The sequence below is a fragment of the Gambusia affinis genome, linkage group LG05, assembly GCF_019740435.1.
Source record: "Gambusia affinis linkage group LG05, SWU_Gaff_1.0, whole genome shotgun sequence".
In the NCBI taxonomy this organism is placed as follows: Eukaryota; Metazoa; Chordata; class Actinopteri; order Cyprinodontiformes; family Poeciliidae; genus Gambusia; species Gambusia affinis.
In genome coordinates, this window is record NC_057872.1 from 29532890 (window position 1) to 29549749 (window position 16860).

The 16860-nt window shown below is 39.9% G+C and overlaps 1 protein-coding gene across 1 annotated transcript; it reads left to right on the top strand.

Annotated features, from left to right (window-relative positions):
- The first annotated feature begins 24 nt into the window (after positions 1 to 24).
- Positions 25 to 16327, top strand: smg5 (SMG5 nonsense mediated mRNA decay factor). The gene is made up of 22 exons (XM_044115817.1): positions 25 to 446; positions 750 to 848; positions 1693 to 1816; positions 2474 to 2630; positions 3286 to 3375; positions 3690 to 3779; positions 4834 to 4912; positions 4988 to 5113; positions 5769 to 5837; positions 6008 to 6237; positions 7514 to 7651; positions 7817 to 8710; positions 9969 to 10129; positions 10216 to 10291; positions 10849 to 11024; positions 12277 to 12435; positions 12521 to 12580; positions 13218 to 13377; positions 13541 to 13631; positions 14058 to 14132; positions 14218 to 14356; positions 15050 to 16327. Exons 1-22 carry the CDS (start codon positions 382 to 384, stop codon positions 15131 to 15133), a joined length of 3342 nt encoding a protein of 1113 aa, XP_043971752.1. The 5' UTR covers positions 25 to 381; the 3' UTR covers positions 15134 to 16327.
- The last annotated feature ends 533 nt before the right edge of the window (positions 16328 to 16860 follow it).

Genomic DNA, 16860 nt, shown 5'->3' on the forward strand with positions numbered 1-16860 from the left:
ATGAACTCTCGCGATATTCAGGCGGTCAGTGCCTGCTATGAATAATGGCCGCCTTCGTAGCGATGGCCGGAACGGAAAATAACACAAAAGGGATAATAGAGCTTTTTAGCTGACTGGAAGAACCGTAAGGCGCCGGGGACCCCTTCCTACCCACTTTTCAGGACGGATGGGTGGAGGGGGGTTGGCCAAAGGATTCAAGAGACAGAAAGAGACTCTCAGGGAACACAGGGAAAGCTAAGCGAGGAGCTAGCGCTAGCTGGCTAACAACACAGTTGTCACTAACGGGGAACAGAGCCGAGTAACCGCGACAGCTGTTCCGTCAAGTGGCCCGAATGAAACGGTGACCCCGCGGTGTGGTGGAACTGCCGGCCTATCGCTAATATGAGCGGACCGGGTCAGGACAGCGAGCCCGAGGCGAAAGTCCTTCTTATCAAGCGGCTTTACAGGTGAGTGGACGAGGCCGTTTTCGTCGAGCTAACCGATGAGCTAGTAAAATGTCTAAAAGAGCCTTGATGGTTTCTGTTGTTGATAGTTTTGTTTAAGATTCCTCTAAGGTAGTTGCTGAAGCTACACCTGACTCTGTCATGAGGTTATTTTATTCCATCTGATGAACGCAAACTAGCTGTCATGTGTCACTCATCGTGCTACAGAGAAATGAAACAGAAAGGGTTGACATTTCAGGACATTTGTTGCGTGACAAACTGCTATTTCTGGTGATTCATGTGGTCACACTAATGCTTTTCATCTAGGGCTGTGGTGGAATCTGTGCACAAGCTGGATGTCATCATCGGCAGTAAGTCATCCTACAGAGAAGTCTTCAAGCCGGAGAACATCAGCCTGCGGAACAAGTACGTCCAGATCATTCCACTCCTCTCACCGAAACTTTACAGGCTGAATGATGACTGGTTTCATATAGATGCACCGTCACTCTGCAGCATTTCCTGTCACAAAGGAAGTTGAGACTGTCAGACTTGTCTTATTTATTCATTAGACCAACAAGAATTACATTTCAACCCAGAGACATTTGTCACATACTTAAATGGTTAAGTATCTGTAGATACATTTTGGTGGCAATCAACTTATAAACGAGGTCTGATGAGACTAACAGATCTATGGTTATTTAATGATTTGTTTTTGTTGTTGTTTTGCCTTTCTGAATCACTTTGTGATCTATCTGACTGTGAAAGGTGCTACAGAAATATAATGTTCTTTACTTGATGCATCACCATCAATACTTGTCATTATAACTTTAAGCTTATGCACTCTTAGTGCTGCTGTGGTCAAAATCCTGACTGAAAAGCATTTAAGATATATTTATTATATTACTTTTTAAATGTAAAAGGTTAATTGGCTGATATTGCTTATTGTTGAGGCATCTAGATTAAGCTTCTCTAAAAGAGGTTTGATGCAAAATGGGACTGCAGCAAGTTTTGGCTGATTTATGGCTCTTTCCCCAACTTACCACTTGCCTCTAACTGCCTGACATGTTGACTCCTTCTGTGGATAGACTGAATTTTAACAAGAGCTGTGTATATCAATACATTGCCTATTGTTCAGCCTCATTTTTGTCTCCATAAAATAAAAGAATAATGATAATTAGGACCCGTGGTTTCATTTTCTTGTAGCAACACCACCAGCTGTTGCATAAAGCTATCCATGAGTTCATCCGTTGGATGTTTCTGTTTTTTCTAGGTTGAGAGAGCTTTGTGTGAAATTAATGTTTCTACATCCTGTTGACTACGGCCGTAAGGCCGAGGAGCTGCTTTGGAGGAAGGTTTACTATGAGGTCATCCAGGTTATCAAGACGAACAAGAAGGTAAGATGGCAAAGAGTCACTCAGCAGCTGTGGAAATGTCTCTTTGGTGTCAAAGCAGCCGTTGGAATTATACAGATTAACAGAGCGACGCACAGGATTCCTACCTGGTTTGGACAGATCTGGATTAAATCTGTTCCACTTCTGTATAAAATGTATTCTAATTCAAGGTTTAAATCTGTGCCAGGTCTGGATTACAACTATTCTTGTCCAAGATTAAATCTCTTTCATATCTGGATTAAATCTCTTTCATATCTGGATTAAATCTGTTTCATATCTGGATTAAATCTGTTTCATATCTGGATTAAATCTGTTTCATATCTGGATTAAATTTATTCTAGATCTGCATTTAAGACTGTTTCAGATCTGGATTTAAGTCTGTTCCAGCTCTGTTGCAAATCTGGATTAAATTTGTCCCTCGTCTGGATTTAACGTCTGCTCCATTTCTGGATTAAATTGGGGCCATGTCTAAATTTAACTCTGACGTGAGAAAACACAACAAGAAGTATAAACTTGAGTTTAAATGTGTAACTCGTTAAGCAGGATGTTTTGACCTCAGTATTAAACATATCTGTATATGACTGTAGATTTTGTTACTTTTCTCCCTTCATTTAGCATTTTTAGCTCTTCATGTTGCTCTTCTCTTCCTGTTGCTTTCAGCACATCCACAGCCGCAGTGCCCTGGAGTGCGCCTACAGAACACACCTCATCGCCGGCGTGGGTTTCTACCAACATCTGCTGCTCTACATCCAATCACATTACCAGCTGGAGCTGCAGGACTGCATCGATTGGACGCACGTCACTGATCCTCTCATCGGTGAGGTCTCAAACTTTGAATCTTTCCCTAAACAAAAACACATGAAGCTTAAGAATAATCATTTCTGGCTGCAGTTTGAGTACTTTTGTAAAAACCTAAACTAAAATTCACCACAAACACCAATGTTATATAAGAGTTATTTTCCTTCTCTCTTGTTTCATTTTAATGTATCTATTTACAAAATCACTGCTTGTAAAATCTAAGAACCATTAAAATCATTTCATGGGATACATTTTTATCCAAACATTTTTCAGATTAGGTTGTTTGCTCTTTATTTCTGTATAGTAAATTTATATAATATGTCGGTTCAGATTTCTCTTCTCCTGATTCTATAAGTTTGTGCTTTGCTTTGAACTTTGTCCCTCCAGCTTCAGCTGCACATCTGCTGATTCATTTGCTGAATCCTTCAGACTTTAAGTCTGAATCAGGAGTTTTATTCCTCTAAAAGCTTCTTCAGGTTAAATTACTGGCCAGTTTCTGAAGCAGGATTATGTCTTGTACGGATTCTGCTCATTTTTCTTTCATCATTTACAATTTTTATTGCTCAGCAAGCCAGATTTTTTTCATTCTAAAACCCACTGATGGGAGTTTTAGCTTCTTTCTTTGAAACTAAATTCACATCAGTTTTGACTTGAAGTCTAATTATTTCCAACAGGTCGAAAGAAACCCGTGTCGGCCTCTTCTAGAGAGATGGAGTGGGCTCAGATGGCGTGTCATCGCTGTCTGGTCTACCTCGGAGATCTGGGTAATAACATGTTAATAGCATATTTAGTTTGTCTCATCTCTATTCCCTGTCTGTGGAGGTGTGAGGCAGCCAGTGGGTGTCATCGTCGGTGCGTGGGAAAATTGGCCTGGTGTTATAGAAGGAACTGAGAACAGGCTGTGTGAGATGAGGACATGTTAATGTTTCTATCATTTAAGATCTGAAAACTGTTTTCTAATAACGTTTATTCAGTTATTAGAAATGTCAGAACTTAATAAAAGTAGAATTTTCACAGTTTTGCTGATTTGTTGTCTGTATGTTTTCAATAATGTTTGGTAATCTGGTTTGGTCACCAGCGCGCTATCAGAACGAACTTGCTGGAGTGGAAGCTGAACAGCTGGCAGAGAGATTTTACCACCAAGCCTTGTCTGTCATGCCCCATGTTGGTGAGTCACGACATGATTTCTGACTCCAATTCCTTTGCATTTGTTCATTTTACTAATTAAAAGCAACAATGAGACTTCTGTGTGAATGGTTTACGACCCCAAAGCAACCTGCATGCGCAGAAGGAGAATGTTGACGTCACACAGCAGCATCAGTCTGTTTATGGAAGTAAAAATAGACGCCACCATTTATAGATAGTTTTAAAGTTGTTCAGCAATGGGAGTCGACCGTATAAAACTTAACTAGAAGAAGGAAGGTAATAAAGAAGTACAAATAATGGCAGCAACCTTTAGTGGAGCATTCACTGCAACTTTAGTAGAGAAGTCTGTTTGAATGTGGAGTTGGACCAGGAGTGGTGGGACTGTAATGTGATGCATTTCAATTATTTCAGTTTCATAATTATAATTTATGTCTGGATTTACGCCCGTCACAATAAGCAATTAATCAATTAATCACATGATAGATGGAATTGAGATTGATCATTTCCATTCTGATTAATATTTGTTGAAGTTTTGTTTACAGTTGAATGTTTGTGGTTTTTATTTCCATTTTATTTATTAAGTTTGTTTTTTTACTTTGGATATTTAAAATGTCTTCTAGTTTAAACTATTGTTTGAGAGAGTGAACTTGCACTATTATGCCATTATCAATACATCACTTAAAAATGGTCTCAAAACTGCAATATTATTGTTTATCGCAATAATTACTGGGACAATTTATCATCCAGCTAAATTTGTAATGGTGGCAGCCATATGTCAGTCCTTTTCTGGTACAGAATTACGACGCATGTCTCCCATCAGTGACATAAGAATTGGCACAGATCAGATTTTAGGGGGGGTGAAAAGATTGGAATAAGGCTGTTCAGACTTCCATGAAGACGTTGGATTCACCTGCAGTGTGAATGTAACCTTTGACTTGAGTTGTCCTCACAAAGAGCCAAGCTTGGGTTCATTTGTCCGTTCGTTCATGTAGTTGTGTGAATAAAGGCGTATAATGACCAGTGTTATCCATGTAGCATCAGTTATGAATCTGAACCACCTGTCTGCCATTCTGCAGGGATGCCTTTTAACCAGCTGGGAACACTGGCAGGAAGCAAGTTCTACAATGTGGAAGCAACATACTACTACCTACGATGGTGAGGGTCCATGACCTCTGGTTTTAAACAGTTCTGTTTAACATGAGGCTAAACGGATATTGGTTCTGTCCTCAGCATCCAATCAGATACTCCGTTTGAGGGGGCCTACGGCAACCTGAAGCGTCTGTTCGACAAAGCTGCCAAAATGTACCACCAGGTGAAGAAACAGGAAATGAAGAAGCTGTCTCCGTCTCGGCAAAGGTGATGACGAGTCCCAAGATGCAGCTTTTGTTTGTTGTTTTTGACTCAATCATTTTTGGTCTAAAGTTACAGCTCTTAATTGGCCTTTTTTTGAAAAATCTAAGTGTTTGGTGAAAATCTATTCTTTTCCATTTTCACTCTATCAGCAAAGAAGTTTTTAACAGCTGGAGGGGAAAACATCCTCTCATTGTTATTGTGCAAGAAAGCAAAACAAAGTTTAAAAACATAGCTACTCTCAAAGGCAGTGCAAAAAAATAAATGAGTTCATTTTTAAGTATGTATAGTAGAAACAACTGGGTTGTTAAGGGTTTGGATGAATTTGTGGTTTTCAGTGCAACTCTGGGGTAGAAACTGTTTTTAAGTCTATTTGTTCTGGTCTTTATTGGGTCTTTTCCAGATAAAACTATATTCTTTTACCATCGGGTAAATGATGATTTTAATTACCTACCAATTAGTATGCACGTCTTTGCCATCCTTTCCTCTTCTGTGCACGAGGAAAATTGACTGATCTCTTCTTTTCTGTATAATCAGAGATGGTGGATTTGTTTTTCTAGGATTATTCTTGCCTTTGTGTCATTAGTTTCCTGTTTAAATCTAAATAATAAAAACTGTTACGTTTACCCACAATGATGCATTTTTTTTTATTTCTACATAGATCCAAAGACATTAAGCGTGTCCTGGTGAGCTTCATGTACCTTCAGAGTCTACTGCAGCCTAAAAACAGGTCAGTCTCTGAGCTGCCGTACGTTTTTTCACTTCCTGGATTTATTCTCTGTTTTAGCACCAGTCAACAGTCTCTATAGTTTTAACCTGCCATATGCATCAGAAAACATGTTCTGTAAGCTGTGACCCACTAACCCTTTGCTTTTTGTTTTCCCTTTGCTTCCGATGAAGCTTGATGGAGACGGAGCTGACTTCACTCTGCCAGTCGGTGCTGGAGGACTTCAACCTGGTTCTGTTTTATCTTCCGGCTCCGACACACGGAGGCGCTCCACCCTGTCCGAGTGAGGAAGAGGAGGAGCAGACGCAGCACAGCGACAGTTCCTACCCCGTTCTGCCCGACAACCTCATCTTCAAGATGGTGGTCACATGCCTCATGGTCGTACACAGCCTTAAGAGAGGAGGTGTGTTTGTGTGTTTTAGTCATTTTTGAAGTGAACACAGAAATAAGCAGATTTCATTATATATATATATATATATATTTTTTTTTTTTTTTTTCCCCATTTGTTCGTGCATCTCTGTGCACTTTTTTCACTGAAAAACGTTTCAGTTAGAAACATTTTAGATCAAGAAAAGTTGTTGGAATTTCAGCATTTATTTCCAGTTTCTGACATCCAAATCTCTGAAAAACATTCTGTATCTTAACCACCCGTTTTATTAAACTATTAGAGCAATTGGCATATATATTTGATATCTGTTTATTTGCTAATTAGTAGACGGATGGAAGAAATCTGCCCCAAAGCAAACAAAAACATGAACACTGTAGTAAAATCCACAAAATACAATTTAATTCTGTCTCAACTACAAGACATTTCCAAATTTAAAAGTAAAATATTTCATTTTACATCTGTATTTTAAGATTTTTTCCACTCCTAAACATTTTTTGTTTTTTTTAGCTGTTTTTGAAAATGGATTGGTGTCCATTAATATTTAAATAATCATCAAATAATTTAGTAATCAAATAGTATAAAGACTCTAAGGGGACAAAGTTCTCACACAGTAACTAAGCCGAACTGTAGATAAGATAAAAACATTTGTCTGCAAATATGTTTAACCCAGATCTTCTCAAGTGACATCGATAGTAAATCAAGTAGAAAGGACTGAGCTTTTCTCATGTTGCTTTTATTAAAAGTATTTATTTTTTCTACAGATGCATCCTTTGCTAAAAAAGATCTAGTGTTCTCTAAAAGAATGCTGTTGTTTCATTTTAGACGATAAAATGTTTATTTTTGTTATTTAAAAGCAAATTAATTTTTTGTGTATTTTTATCTTTTAATATATTTCTAATCTTGTATAAAAAGGTTCATGTGGTTTAATGAAAAATCAGCAGAATGTGCCAGTTTTTTTATCTGATTAAATGGTAATAGATGTTAGTTGCAGCTCTAAATTAAACATGTTTCCCTTTGCAAAGCTAGAAGAGGAAGAGAAGTGCCTCAGATATGCAGAGTAAACTCGTTGTGTGCATATTTGAGATGTTATTGCCACGTAGCAACAGAGAGCTGCAGATATGATAGAAATGTGTTCCTGGACAATAAAGTGCAGAATGTTCCAGATGAGTAAAATTCTTATTTGTGTCGTTATGAACAAGAATTGCTACAAAATGATTATAAACATTAACTTGGTCAAATTCAACAGTTTGTTATACACAGTTTCAGTTTTGTTCACCTTGTTTTGTTTAAGGATCTAAGCAGTACAGTGCATCCATAGCGTTTACGCTGGCTCTGTTCTCCCACCTGGTGAACCACGTGAACATCCGGCTGCAGGCTGAACTGGAGGACGGGGAGAGCCAGGTTCCTGCGCTGCACACTGACGCTGCAGGTGAGTCAGAAAACATCCACATCAGGGTGTTAGTTCAGCTCTGTGGATTTAAAGTCTAGTTATATTTGAAGTTTTCCCTTGGTAGAATGCCAAAACAGCTTCTAGTTTCTTCTTTCTTAGACGCATAACCAAACTAAAATAAAGCACGTTTCTCCTCTTACCCAGATGACCTTGAAATGAGGGATATCTCAGCTGCAGAAGTGAATCCGTCAGAGGAGAGGCCACTGCAGAACGGCTCCCTGGAGCAGGAGGATGAGGAGGATAAGGAAGAAGAGGGCTGTGAGCGGGTCAGAGTCAAAAAGCAGAGCAGCGAAGAAGATCAGCACAAGGCAGAGGAGGAGAAGCAGAGACAGAAGAAGAAGTACACCCGCCTTTCTCGACTGCGGCGCCGCCGCTGCGCGCATAAAGGCGGACAAGGGGAGGACGAAAGCGACCTGAGCGAAGGATTCGAGAGCGAAGAAGATGAGGAGGACGATGAAGGAGGGAGGGTCCATGCTGATTCCACAGTTGGGACGCCGATAGATGAACCGCTCAACCCTTCATCTGTGAAGAAGGAGACGAAGAGGGACGGCCTGGGTGAGGAAGGCAGCTGGGAGAGTGGCTCTGAGGAAGAGGAGGGAGGGACCGCTTTCGACGTGGAGACCGACTCGGACATGAACAGCCAGGAGTCCCGCTCAGACCTGGAGGACATGGAGGACACAGAAAACTCTGACAGCACTGAGGGTCAGGCCCGGGAGCAGCAGGAGGAAGAGGAGGAGCAGCCCAAGGAGGAAGGCGGGGAGCGGGACGGCGAGGCCCTGCCCAGCACCAACGGGCCCCTTACGCAGAGCGACTCTAGCATCAGCAGCAACCTGCAGGCCATGTCCTCCCAGCTCTTCCAGTCCAAACGCTGCTTCCGCCTCGCACCCACCTTCAGCAACATGCTGCTGAGGCCTCAGGCCGCCTCAGGCTCCACCCCCACTGACACCTCTGCCCCGCCCTCCCAGGAGACGCCCCCTCCTGCTGGAGACTCACACTGCGACCTGAACCCCGGTACTGCCAACGGAACCAACGTCAATGGTAGTGTACATCTAGCCTTCTTAGATCAGGCACTGAGACTTAAAATGTCTGATTTAAAGGGGACCTAATATGAAAAATTCACATTTTCCACCTTTTTGTTCTTCCGTTTGTGTTTCTACTGATTCTAAAAACAGCCCAAGCTTTTAACAATATACACTCAGCCGTTTTTTGGCAGTAAGTTTATGTTTTTCGGTGTCTGGAAAATGAGCCATTTCAAAAATATTTAGATTGTTGAGTCACACTGTGCTGTTACCTAGCAACCCCAACTGAGCCCAGCCCAACACCTACTAACTGTACAATGGCTGCTGGAAAAAACAAGTGTTTTCTTGTTGACGTCCCATGCAGAAACCACTTGCTGCATTCCTGTTGGTTGTGCAGGAGGCTCCGCCTCTGCTTTTCAAAGATGTATGGTTGTATAATTGCAGATCTGTTTGCAACCATTTTCATGTGTGAGTGTAAATGTTGAGTTCAGGGGGCGTGGCCAACAGCAGATCTATATTATATTATATTTGGTAAGACTTTATTTGACGGGTTGTGAATAAGACTGTCATGACACCGTCATAAACATGAGTAAGTCTTCATGAATATTTATGACTGTTGTTATAAAGTGTCATTCGGTAAATCATGACACTCTTGATACAAAGTTGACATTATTCAAAATGTCTTTGTTATGACAACTTGACACTTTAAAAAGTATGTAGCTTTATGTTATTAACGCTACAGGGTAATCAGTAATACTTTCATAACAAATTTATGTCAGATCATGATTTCTTGGTTAATGTCCAGATGTCATAACAAAGACATTTTGAATAATGTCAACTCTGTATTAAAAGTGTCATGATTTACAGAGGGACCCTTTATGACAACAGTCATAAATATTCATGAAGACTTACCGGTACTCATGTTCGTGACTGGTGTTATGTCATGTTTATGACGGTGCCATGACAGTCTTATTTACAACCCGTCAAATAAAGTGTTACCTTATATTTTGTATAATTTTGACTTATTATTGCTCTGAACATGTTTAAGTGTTTGGCCCAGTTAAAGGCCACTCCAGACCCCAGTAAAATTGACTTCCAGCTGAGTTTGATGCAAGTTTGGTGATTCTTTATAGATAGAAATCTGAAAGGTGTGGCTTGAAATGTAATATTTCACTTCCACTTCACAGTTCCAAACTACATAATCCAAATAAACCATGCTTGTGATAATATCTTGACAAAGGAATCTAGTTTTATTGTTCTCTTTTGTTTTCCACCAGACTTGGACTCGGACTCGGAGGAAAGTCAGCACAGCGCCCACAGTGAAAAAACCCTGCTGGAGAAACTGGAGATTTTGTCCAATCAGGGATTGATGCAGGTGGTGAAGGTCTTTGTTGATTGGCTCAGGACGAACACAGATATCATCCTCATGTGTGCGCAGGTGAGCCGACACATCAACAGACCCGTTTTATTGTTACAATAAAAAGTGCTCGTCTTTCTCACTGGGATGATCTGCTGTCTCTGCAGAGTTCGCAGAGCCTGTGGAACCGTCTGTCGGTTCTGTTGAACCTTCTTCCAGACGGCAGCAAGTTGCTGGAGGCTGGTGAGGTCACCAGGGCTGCAACTAACAATTATTTTATTTAAACAAAGATTAAATAAATACAATAAAATTGGCCCTTTCGTTTAACCACCAAAGCCTTTTTGTACAAAATTAGAAATGCATTAAAAGATTCAATTAAACAAATAATTCTGTTTCTTTTTTAATTACAAAATATTTTACTGCTAAAATCCAATGATGCAGCATGCAACAGGAGCTTTTCATGTAGAATTTGAACCAGATGAAAATGAAACTGTCTCTTGATATTCTCTATATTAATACTGGTAGCAAATGACTTTTTTTGCATCTTCAAGTTAATTACCTTTAACTTATTTAATTGATTGATCATATTAGTCATTTCAGAAATTACTCATCACAGCAGCTGTAAAGGTTCACTTAGCTGAATCCAGTTGATTTCTGTGTTGCTGTGGCATATATTTTTAGCTGCCTTAAAAATGCAAATTAAGTCTGGAAACCAAAGTTAAATGGCACTACCTTCAACTTGTGATGGAATCTGGAAAAATCTGTGTTTTTATTTTGTTGTGTGTGTGTGTATGGTGCAGATTTGGGGCTGAACTCAGAGGTGACAGAGATGTTGAAGGAGTGCGAACAGCCAGGTTTGAGCCAGACTCTGCTGCTGCCTGAGGACGTGGCGCTGCGGCACCTGCCTGCGCTCAGCGCCGCTCACCGCCGCCTTGATTTCAGTCACCGCAACTCCTCCCTCAGTCCCCTGCAGGAGGTACGCTCCAGATATGTACAGAATATAACATCAACGCATATTTGCAGACACTCGAAATGAACTGCCCAGGTTTGATTCAGTTTAAACCAGGCTTTTCCAGATTGTTGTCTTGGAATTATATTGTCCTTAAGCCGTCTTTTACTTCACTTTTTTCCCCTCATCACCCATTGAACATTCTAATTGAACATGTTCAATAAAAATGTTTTTCTTTGAAGCAGAATCTGGTTTTACAACTAAGGAACAAATAGTGTGTAAAATATTTAGAAATGATGCCATATTCCATCTACTGAAAGACAAAATATAAATCTCAAAATCAAATTTGATAACTGTATGTTTTTGCATTGATTTACATTGAAATAACATTTTGTCTCTAATTTGCTGCACACCCTCCTAGTCGTCAGTATTTTGGAGGGAGAGGAGGGCATTTCTGGGACAGAGGACACAGAGGAATTCACATTTGTTCAAAAAACATAAGTTACCATTTAGCGTTGTGTGATGTCAGTACCATGTAGATACTAACACCAGAGAACAAACATTTCTAATTTCAAGATCTGATCAATTTACAAATCTGACAAAACCTACAAGAACTGAACGTAGCACTGGTGGATACCATGAAAGTTTTAGAAACATTTTAGGAATGAGAAATGAAAACAGCTCAATTTTGAGCTTCAATGATTTCTATTTTTAATACATTTGAAGAAAAAAATCCACATTGTGTTAATGGGATATTTCCATGTAGAATTTTGAGGGAAAAAAAACTTAATGCAGTTTGGAATAAGGCTGTTAAATAACAAAATGTGTAAAAAGTGAAGCGCTGTGAATTCATTCCAGATGCTTTGTGCTACAGCTCTGGTGTGGAGTTTTGATGGAAAATACGTCCAAACACTGCCTCATTTAGTAAATAAAATAAACTTTTTAAAAACTGTTCAAACATTTTCAGCAGTGCAGAAGAAGCGATCTGCACGTTTTTCTATAATCAAGCCCAAATTGCATATTTCAGATTCATTTATGTCGACTGTTGTGAACAGATTCTACTTCACAGAAGATACATTCATCATTTTCACCATCTGCACTGTGAAGCTGTGACTTTCTCACAAGGCTTCTGTCCTTTTATCAGAAAAAAATGCATCAAATGTTTCATTAAATACTGAATATGGACAAATATATACTAGCAGGCATATAAACGTCGATCTAAGTGTGTTTCAGTTTAAAATGTGAAACAGTAAATGCAAACTCTTTCCTTTCTCTTCAGTGTGTGTTGCGAGTGTGTTGCATTCGCAGTTTTGGCCACTTCCTAACAAATCTCCAAGGCAACGTGCTGCACTTCAACCCAGAGGCGGGAATCTTTACCAGCATCAGCCAGTCAGAGCAGGACAATCTGGTGCAGCAGGCTAAGGCCCAGTTCAGGATGGTGAGCGACGGCTGAACAGACCCTAAAATAATCCTACACCTGGGTAAATTATTCTGTCAAATATTTTTATTCCTGATTTGTCCAGGCGGAAGAGGAGGCCCGTCGGAATCGTTTGATGAGAGACATGGCCCAACTTCGACTGCAGGTTATTTATCAGCCTCTAGTTCAAAGTGAAGCAGGAATGCAGCACAGGAGCTGCGTTTTTTCAGCAAAATATCTGGTCCAACAATATTTTAATGTTGTTGGATTAGTGCCGGCTTATGGAGGTCTTTTTCTGCCAGGAAAGACAAAATAAAAGCCCAACAGGAAGTCGTACTTTTGAGTTTTAAAGTTATAATTTTGAGATATAATTTTGAGATACTATAGCAAACCTCCTTAAAGAAACAGTACAACCTTTTATCTCATAATTATGACTTTAAAGTAGAAATTGGACTTTCAAAGTTGAAATTATATCTTTGAATTTTATGATTATGACTTTGAAAGTTGAAGTTGTAACTTTACAAGTCAAAGTAATGACTTCTGGTCTTGTAATTATGACTTTTATTCTTGTAATTTTGACTTTGTATCTTAAAATTATTACTTTGAAGAAGCTAAAATTATGACTTTAAAACTCAAAATTGGCTTTTAGTCTCATTAGTAGGACGTTTTATCTCAAAATTATGACATTTATTCTCTTAATTATAACTTCCTGTGTAGCTTTTATTTTTTTCGTTCATGGCAGAAATGATCTTCCATACCAACTCAAAGTAAAAAACTCTCTTCTTTTTGGTCCTAATCTGCAGTTGGAGGTTTCGCAGCTAGAGGGCAGCCTTCAGCAACCTAAAGCTCAGTCATCCATGTCTCCCTACCTTGTTCCTGACGCCGCCGCCCTCTGCCATCATCTGAACCTCATCCGACACCTGGCCGGCAGCGGCTGCTTCATCATCATCATCCCAAGAACAGGTCAGGAAGTGGTTGGTACCTTAACCAGCCAAATACAATAAGTTAGCAGATGTTTACCCGTGTCCGTAAATATGTCACAGGTTACTTCCAGTCTGCTTTCTAGGTCTCTGAAAGCATGATTTTTTTTTAGTTTTTATTCATCTTTGCTCTGTTTGTGTTGCAGTGATTGACGGACTGGATCGGCTAAAAAAGGAAAACGGTGGTGCAAGAGACGGGATCCGCTTCCTGGAGTCGGAATTCCGCAAAGGAAACAGGTCGGTGTCTTCTGAGTGGATCTGTCTCCTGTGGCTGTTTGGACCCTCCAAAGAGGGCTGCTGAGCAATGTTTTTAAATGGAAATGATATTAAAAAATTCTTTAAAAACAAAAGGTTTTTATGTTTTTATTGGAATATTTGCAATGGGTTTCAGCAGAATTATATCCTCACTGCAGGTTTTGTCCTTTTTTCCTGCATCATTTTCAATAAATATTGAACAAATATGTAAATAATAAAGAAAAAAAATCATCTTCCTTTTAAAAAAGTTCATGTTTTCTTTATTTTCTAATCAAAAAGTAGCAATAAAATGGCTGTTCTTTAAAGATCAAAACTACCATCAAAATATGTTTTTGCAAACATATTAAAGTAAATCAGTGTTGCAGTCGCATATTAATAATGTCCTTCCTCTACGTCTCCTGTCTGTAGGTACATACGTTGTCAGAAGGAGTCGGGTCGCACTTTTGAGAGAGATAAACTGAAGCGGCAGGACATCGAAGCTTGGTGAGCTTCGCTTCATCCCAGTCGTCTCGCTGAGTGAAACCTCCTCGCCGTCTGACTGCTCTGCTCTGATCCGCCTCGTTTTCAGGCATCTGTATAAGATGGTGGACAGCTGCCGACAGCTGACGGTGTCCCAGAGCAACGGAGACGAAGACACAGCCGGCATGGTGACCATCCTGACAGGACATGAGGTGGACGAGCTCTGCGCTCGGTCTGCCGCCATGAAGGTCCGTCTCTCTTTATGCTCTTTGACGTTTTTGGTGTCAGAATTTCCAAATTGTCCACGGATTCGATTTCTGGACATCTCACATTTTGATCTGCTAATTTTGTCACAAAATACTCAGTTTTTAGTTTTTATGTTCATATAGAGCCTAATGTACAAAAAGCTGAGAGGTCATAAGTAGCTTTTAAATGCTGTAATAATGATTATGATGATAAAGTTTTGAAATGTCTTAGCGGCTTTGCAGCACTCTACGTTACAGAATGATTGCAAAACTGATCAAACATCTTGATTTACATTTTGTCAGTTTACAATCAACTTATTGATGCAATTTGAAGTCCAGAGGGCCACATTCAGGGCTACTGCGGGGCACATTTGGCCCCCGGGCCTCGAGTTTGATACATCTGCTCTGGATCATTCTTCTTTAGATCCAACAATAATATAACGGGGAAGTTGGAGTTTCCAGGGTGAAATATTGTAGATTTCAGCCACTGATACTCCTTAGATTTTTATTCATTTACAAAAAGAAAAAGGTTTTTCTTTCCTCCACCAGTTATGCCCCACTTTGTTTCACATAAAATCTTAAAGAAGTTTCTGGAACTTTGAGATTACAAAGCAATAAAGTGAATATTTTTCAAGTACTATTTCTCCATCCAAAGCTCAGATCTGGTGTTTATTTTCTTGCTCTTGTCTCTGCCAGTCGGCGACCCAGGCTGTGTCGTCCGCAGGCATGGAGCTGAAGAACATCGTGGAGTTCTACCGCCAGTGGAAGGAGATCGGCTGAGAGCGGACCGGGGGGGCAGCTGTCGGTGCTGCGAGCAGCTGATCGATGACAACACTCGCTCCCTCTCTCTCTCCCACTCTTTTGCTCTGTGTGTATCTGCGTCTCCAAAAAGGAAAGAAAATCAACTCAAAAGAAAGCTGGATCGAAGAGTTAAAAGTTTTGAGGGTTTGAAACGGAATTAAAGAGGAGGTCAAAAATTTAAAAAATAGATAAAACAAAAGAAGAAAAGGCAGGCAAAACGAGAAACAGCAGATCTCCCACCTCTCAGTTTGTTAAACGTAAAGCGTGAGCGTGGCGGCGACGGCGGCGGCCGGGGGAGGAAGCGGTGGGAGGGCGTGCCCCTGGTTCACCTCTAACCAGGAATACACTGTATATGTTAGCAAACGAGTACATTTGTGTTGAGAGAATCCGCACACACAAACTCATTCACGCCGAGATGAATCCATATAGATATTTAGAGCAGTGTTCTGGATTTCCCTTCCCTCTTTCCTTCAGTCTGATTTCCAGAAACGGGGTCAGGAACGCCAGCCGAGAGGCGGAGGAGGCGCCGCCTCTGACTTCCATCGATCAGAACCAAACCAGGCGCCTCGTCGGCTGCAGGCTCAAAGGAAGACGGATATATGGTTTCTCTAATGTGTGTATTTTTTTTTTATTCTTTTATTTGGATTTATTTTTTCCTTATTTGTGGTGTACTTTTGTGACCAGTGACGTACGTATTGTGCTATTTGTCTGAGAAAAGGAAGAGAAAACACAGCAGGCCTCGACCTGTTGGAAGATTTTCATTTGGATTTTATTTTTGTACCCAAATGATGTTATTTTTCTTTATTTTTTTTGTTTTGTTCTTTTGTAAGCTGAATCTGAATGATAAACACAGGAATGTCTAAGGGAAAGGGGAAGGGCTTGTTATTGTGTGTTGATCCACTGAACCAATCCTGAACAGAAGCTAAGAAAGCAGAATCTATTTATCAGGTTAGAGGGAGCAGGCAGGTGGAAGCTGATTGGTGGAGATCAACCGACCTGTCCTGTGTGCGGGGCAGGGGGGTCTGGGTTGTGTCTGGACGTCTGTAAACTCCTGAAATGTATCCCATCAACATCACCATCTCCATAGTGACTGTCCCATCATGCACAGTGCAGAGGAGAACCAGTTTATGTGGCCATGCAATGAACAATAAAGAGAAACTGATGCTGATCTTATGACGGTTTTTCTCTTGTTTTTCTACAAACCTGTTGTAAAAGAGATTACCTAGAAGTAAAGTACAAGTCTAGAAGAGATTGCATTCACTTTTTAACATGCATCTCAGCCATTTATTTATAGGCTGAAATAATTATTCAGCAGACAACTTAAATAGAAATTAGGCTGGTAATTTTTGATCTGCCCAAATTAGACATGGATGCTCAAAAGTTTGATTTGAGTCTGAATACTTATTATATAGGAAACTGACTTAAGATAAGTGGTAGAATAAGAGATTATTCTCATTTTCATTCAAAATATTTGTTTAAATCAACGTGTGACATGTTCATTTTGAACTGTAAAGGAATGAAATAATTAGATGTTTTAGCTACAACTACACAACTTTTTTTATCCACCAACAAGCTTGCAGAATAATCCTGATTGGATGTTTAAACACTTTAATTAAACAACAGAACTTCATCTTTGAATTGGTGACATCATAGATCAATAACAAATCACACAAATAGAAAATATAAATAAAGCAATAACTTCATAA

What these genes read in the sequence shown, in the direction of transcription:
- smg5 (XM_044115817.1), top strand. Translation starts at nt 382, where the DNA reads ATGAGCGGACCGGGTCAGGACAGCGAGCCCGAGGCGAAAGTCCTTCTT. An exon ending in GGTCTACCTCGGAGATCTGG is followed by an intron (nt 3,376 to 3,689) that starts GTAATAACATGT and finishes TTTGGTCACCAG; the next exon opens with CGCGCTATCAGAACGAACTT. An exon ending in CTGTCTCCGTCTCGGCAAAG is followed by an intron (nt 5,114 to 5,768) that starts GTGATGACGAGT and finishes ATTTCTACATAG; the next exon opens with ATCCAAAGACATTAAGCGTG.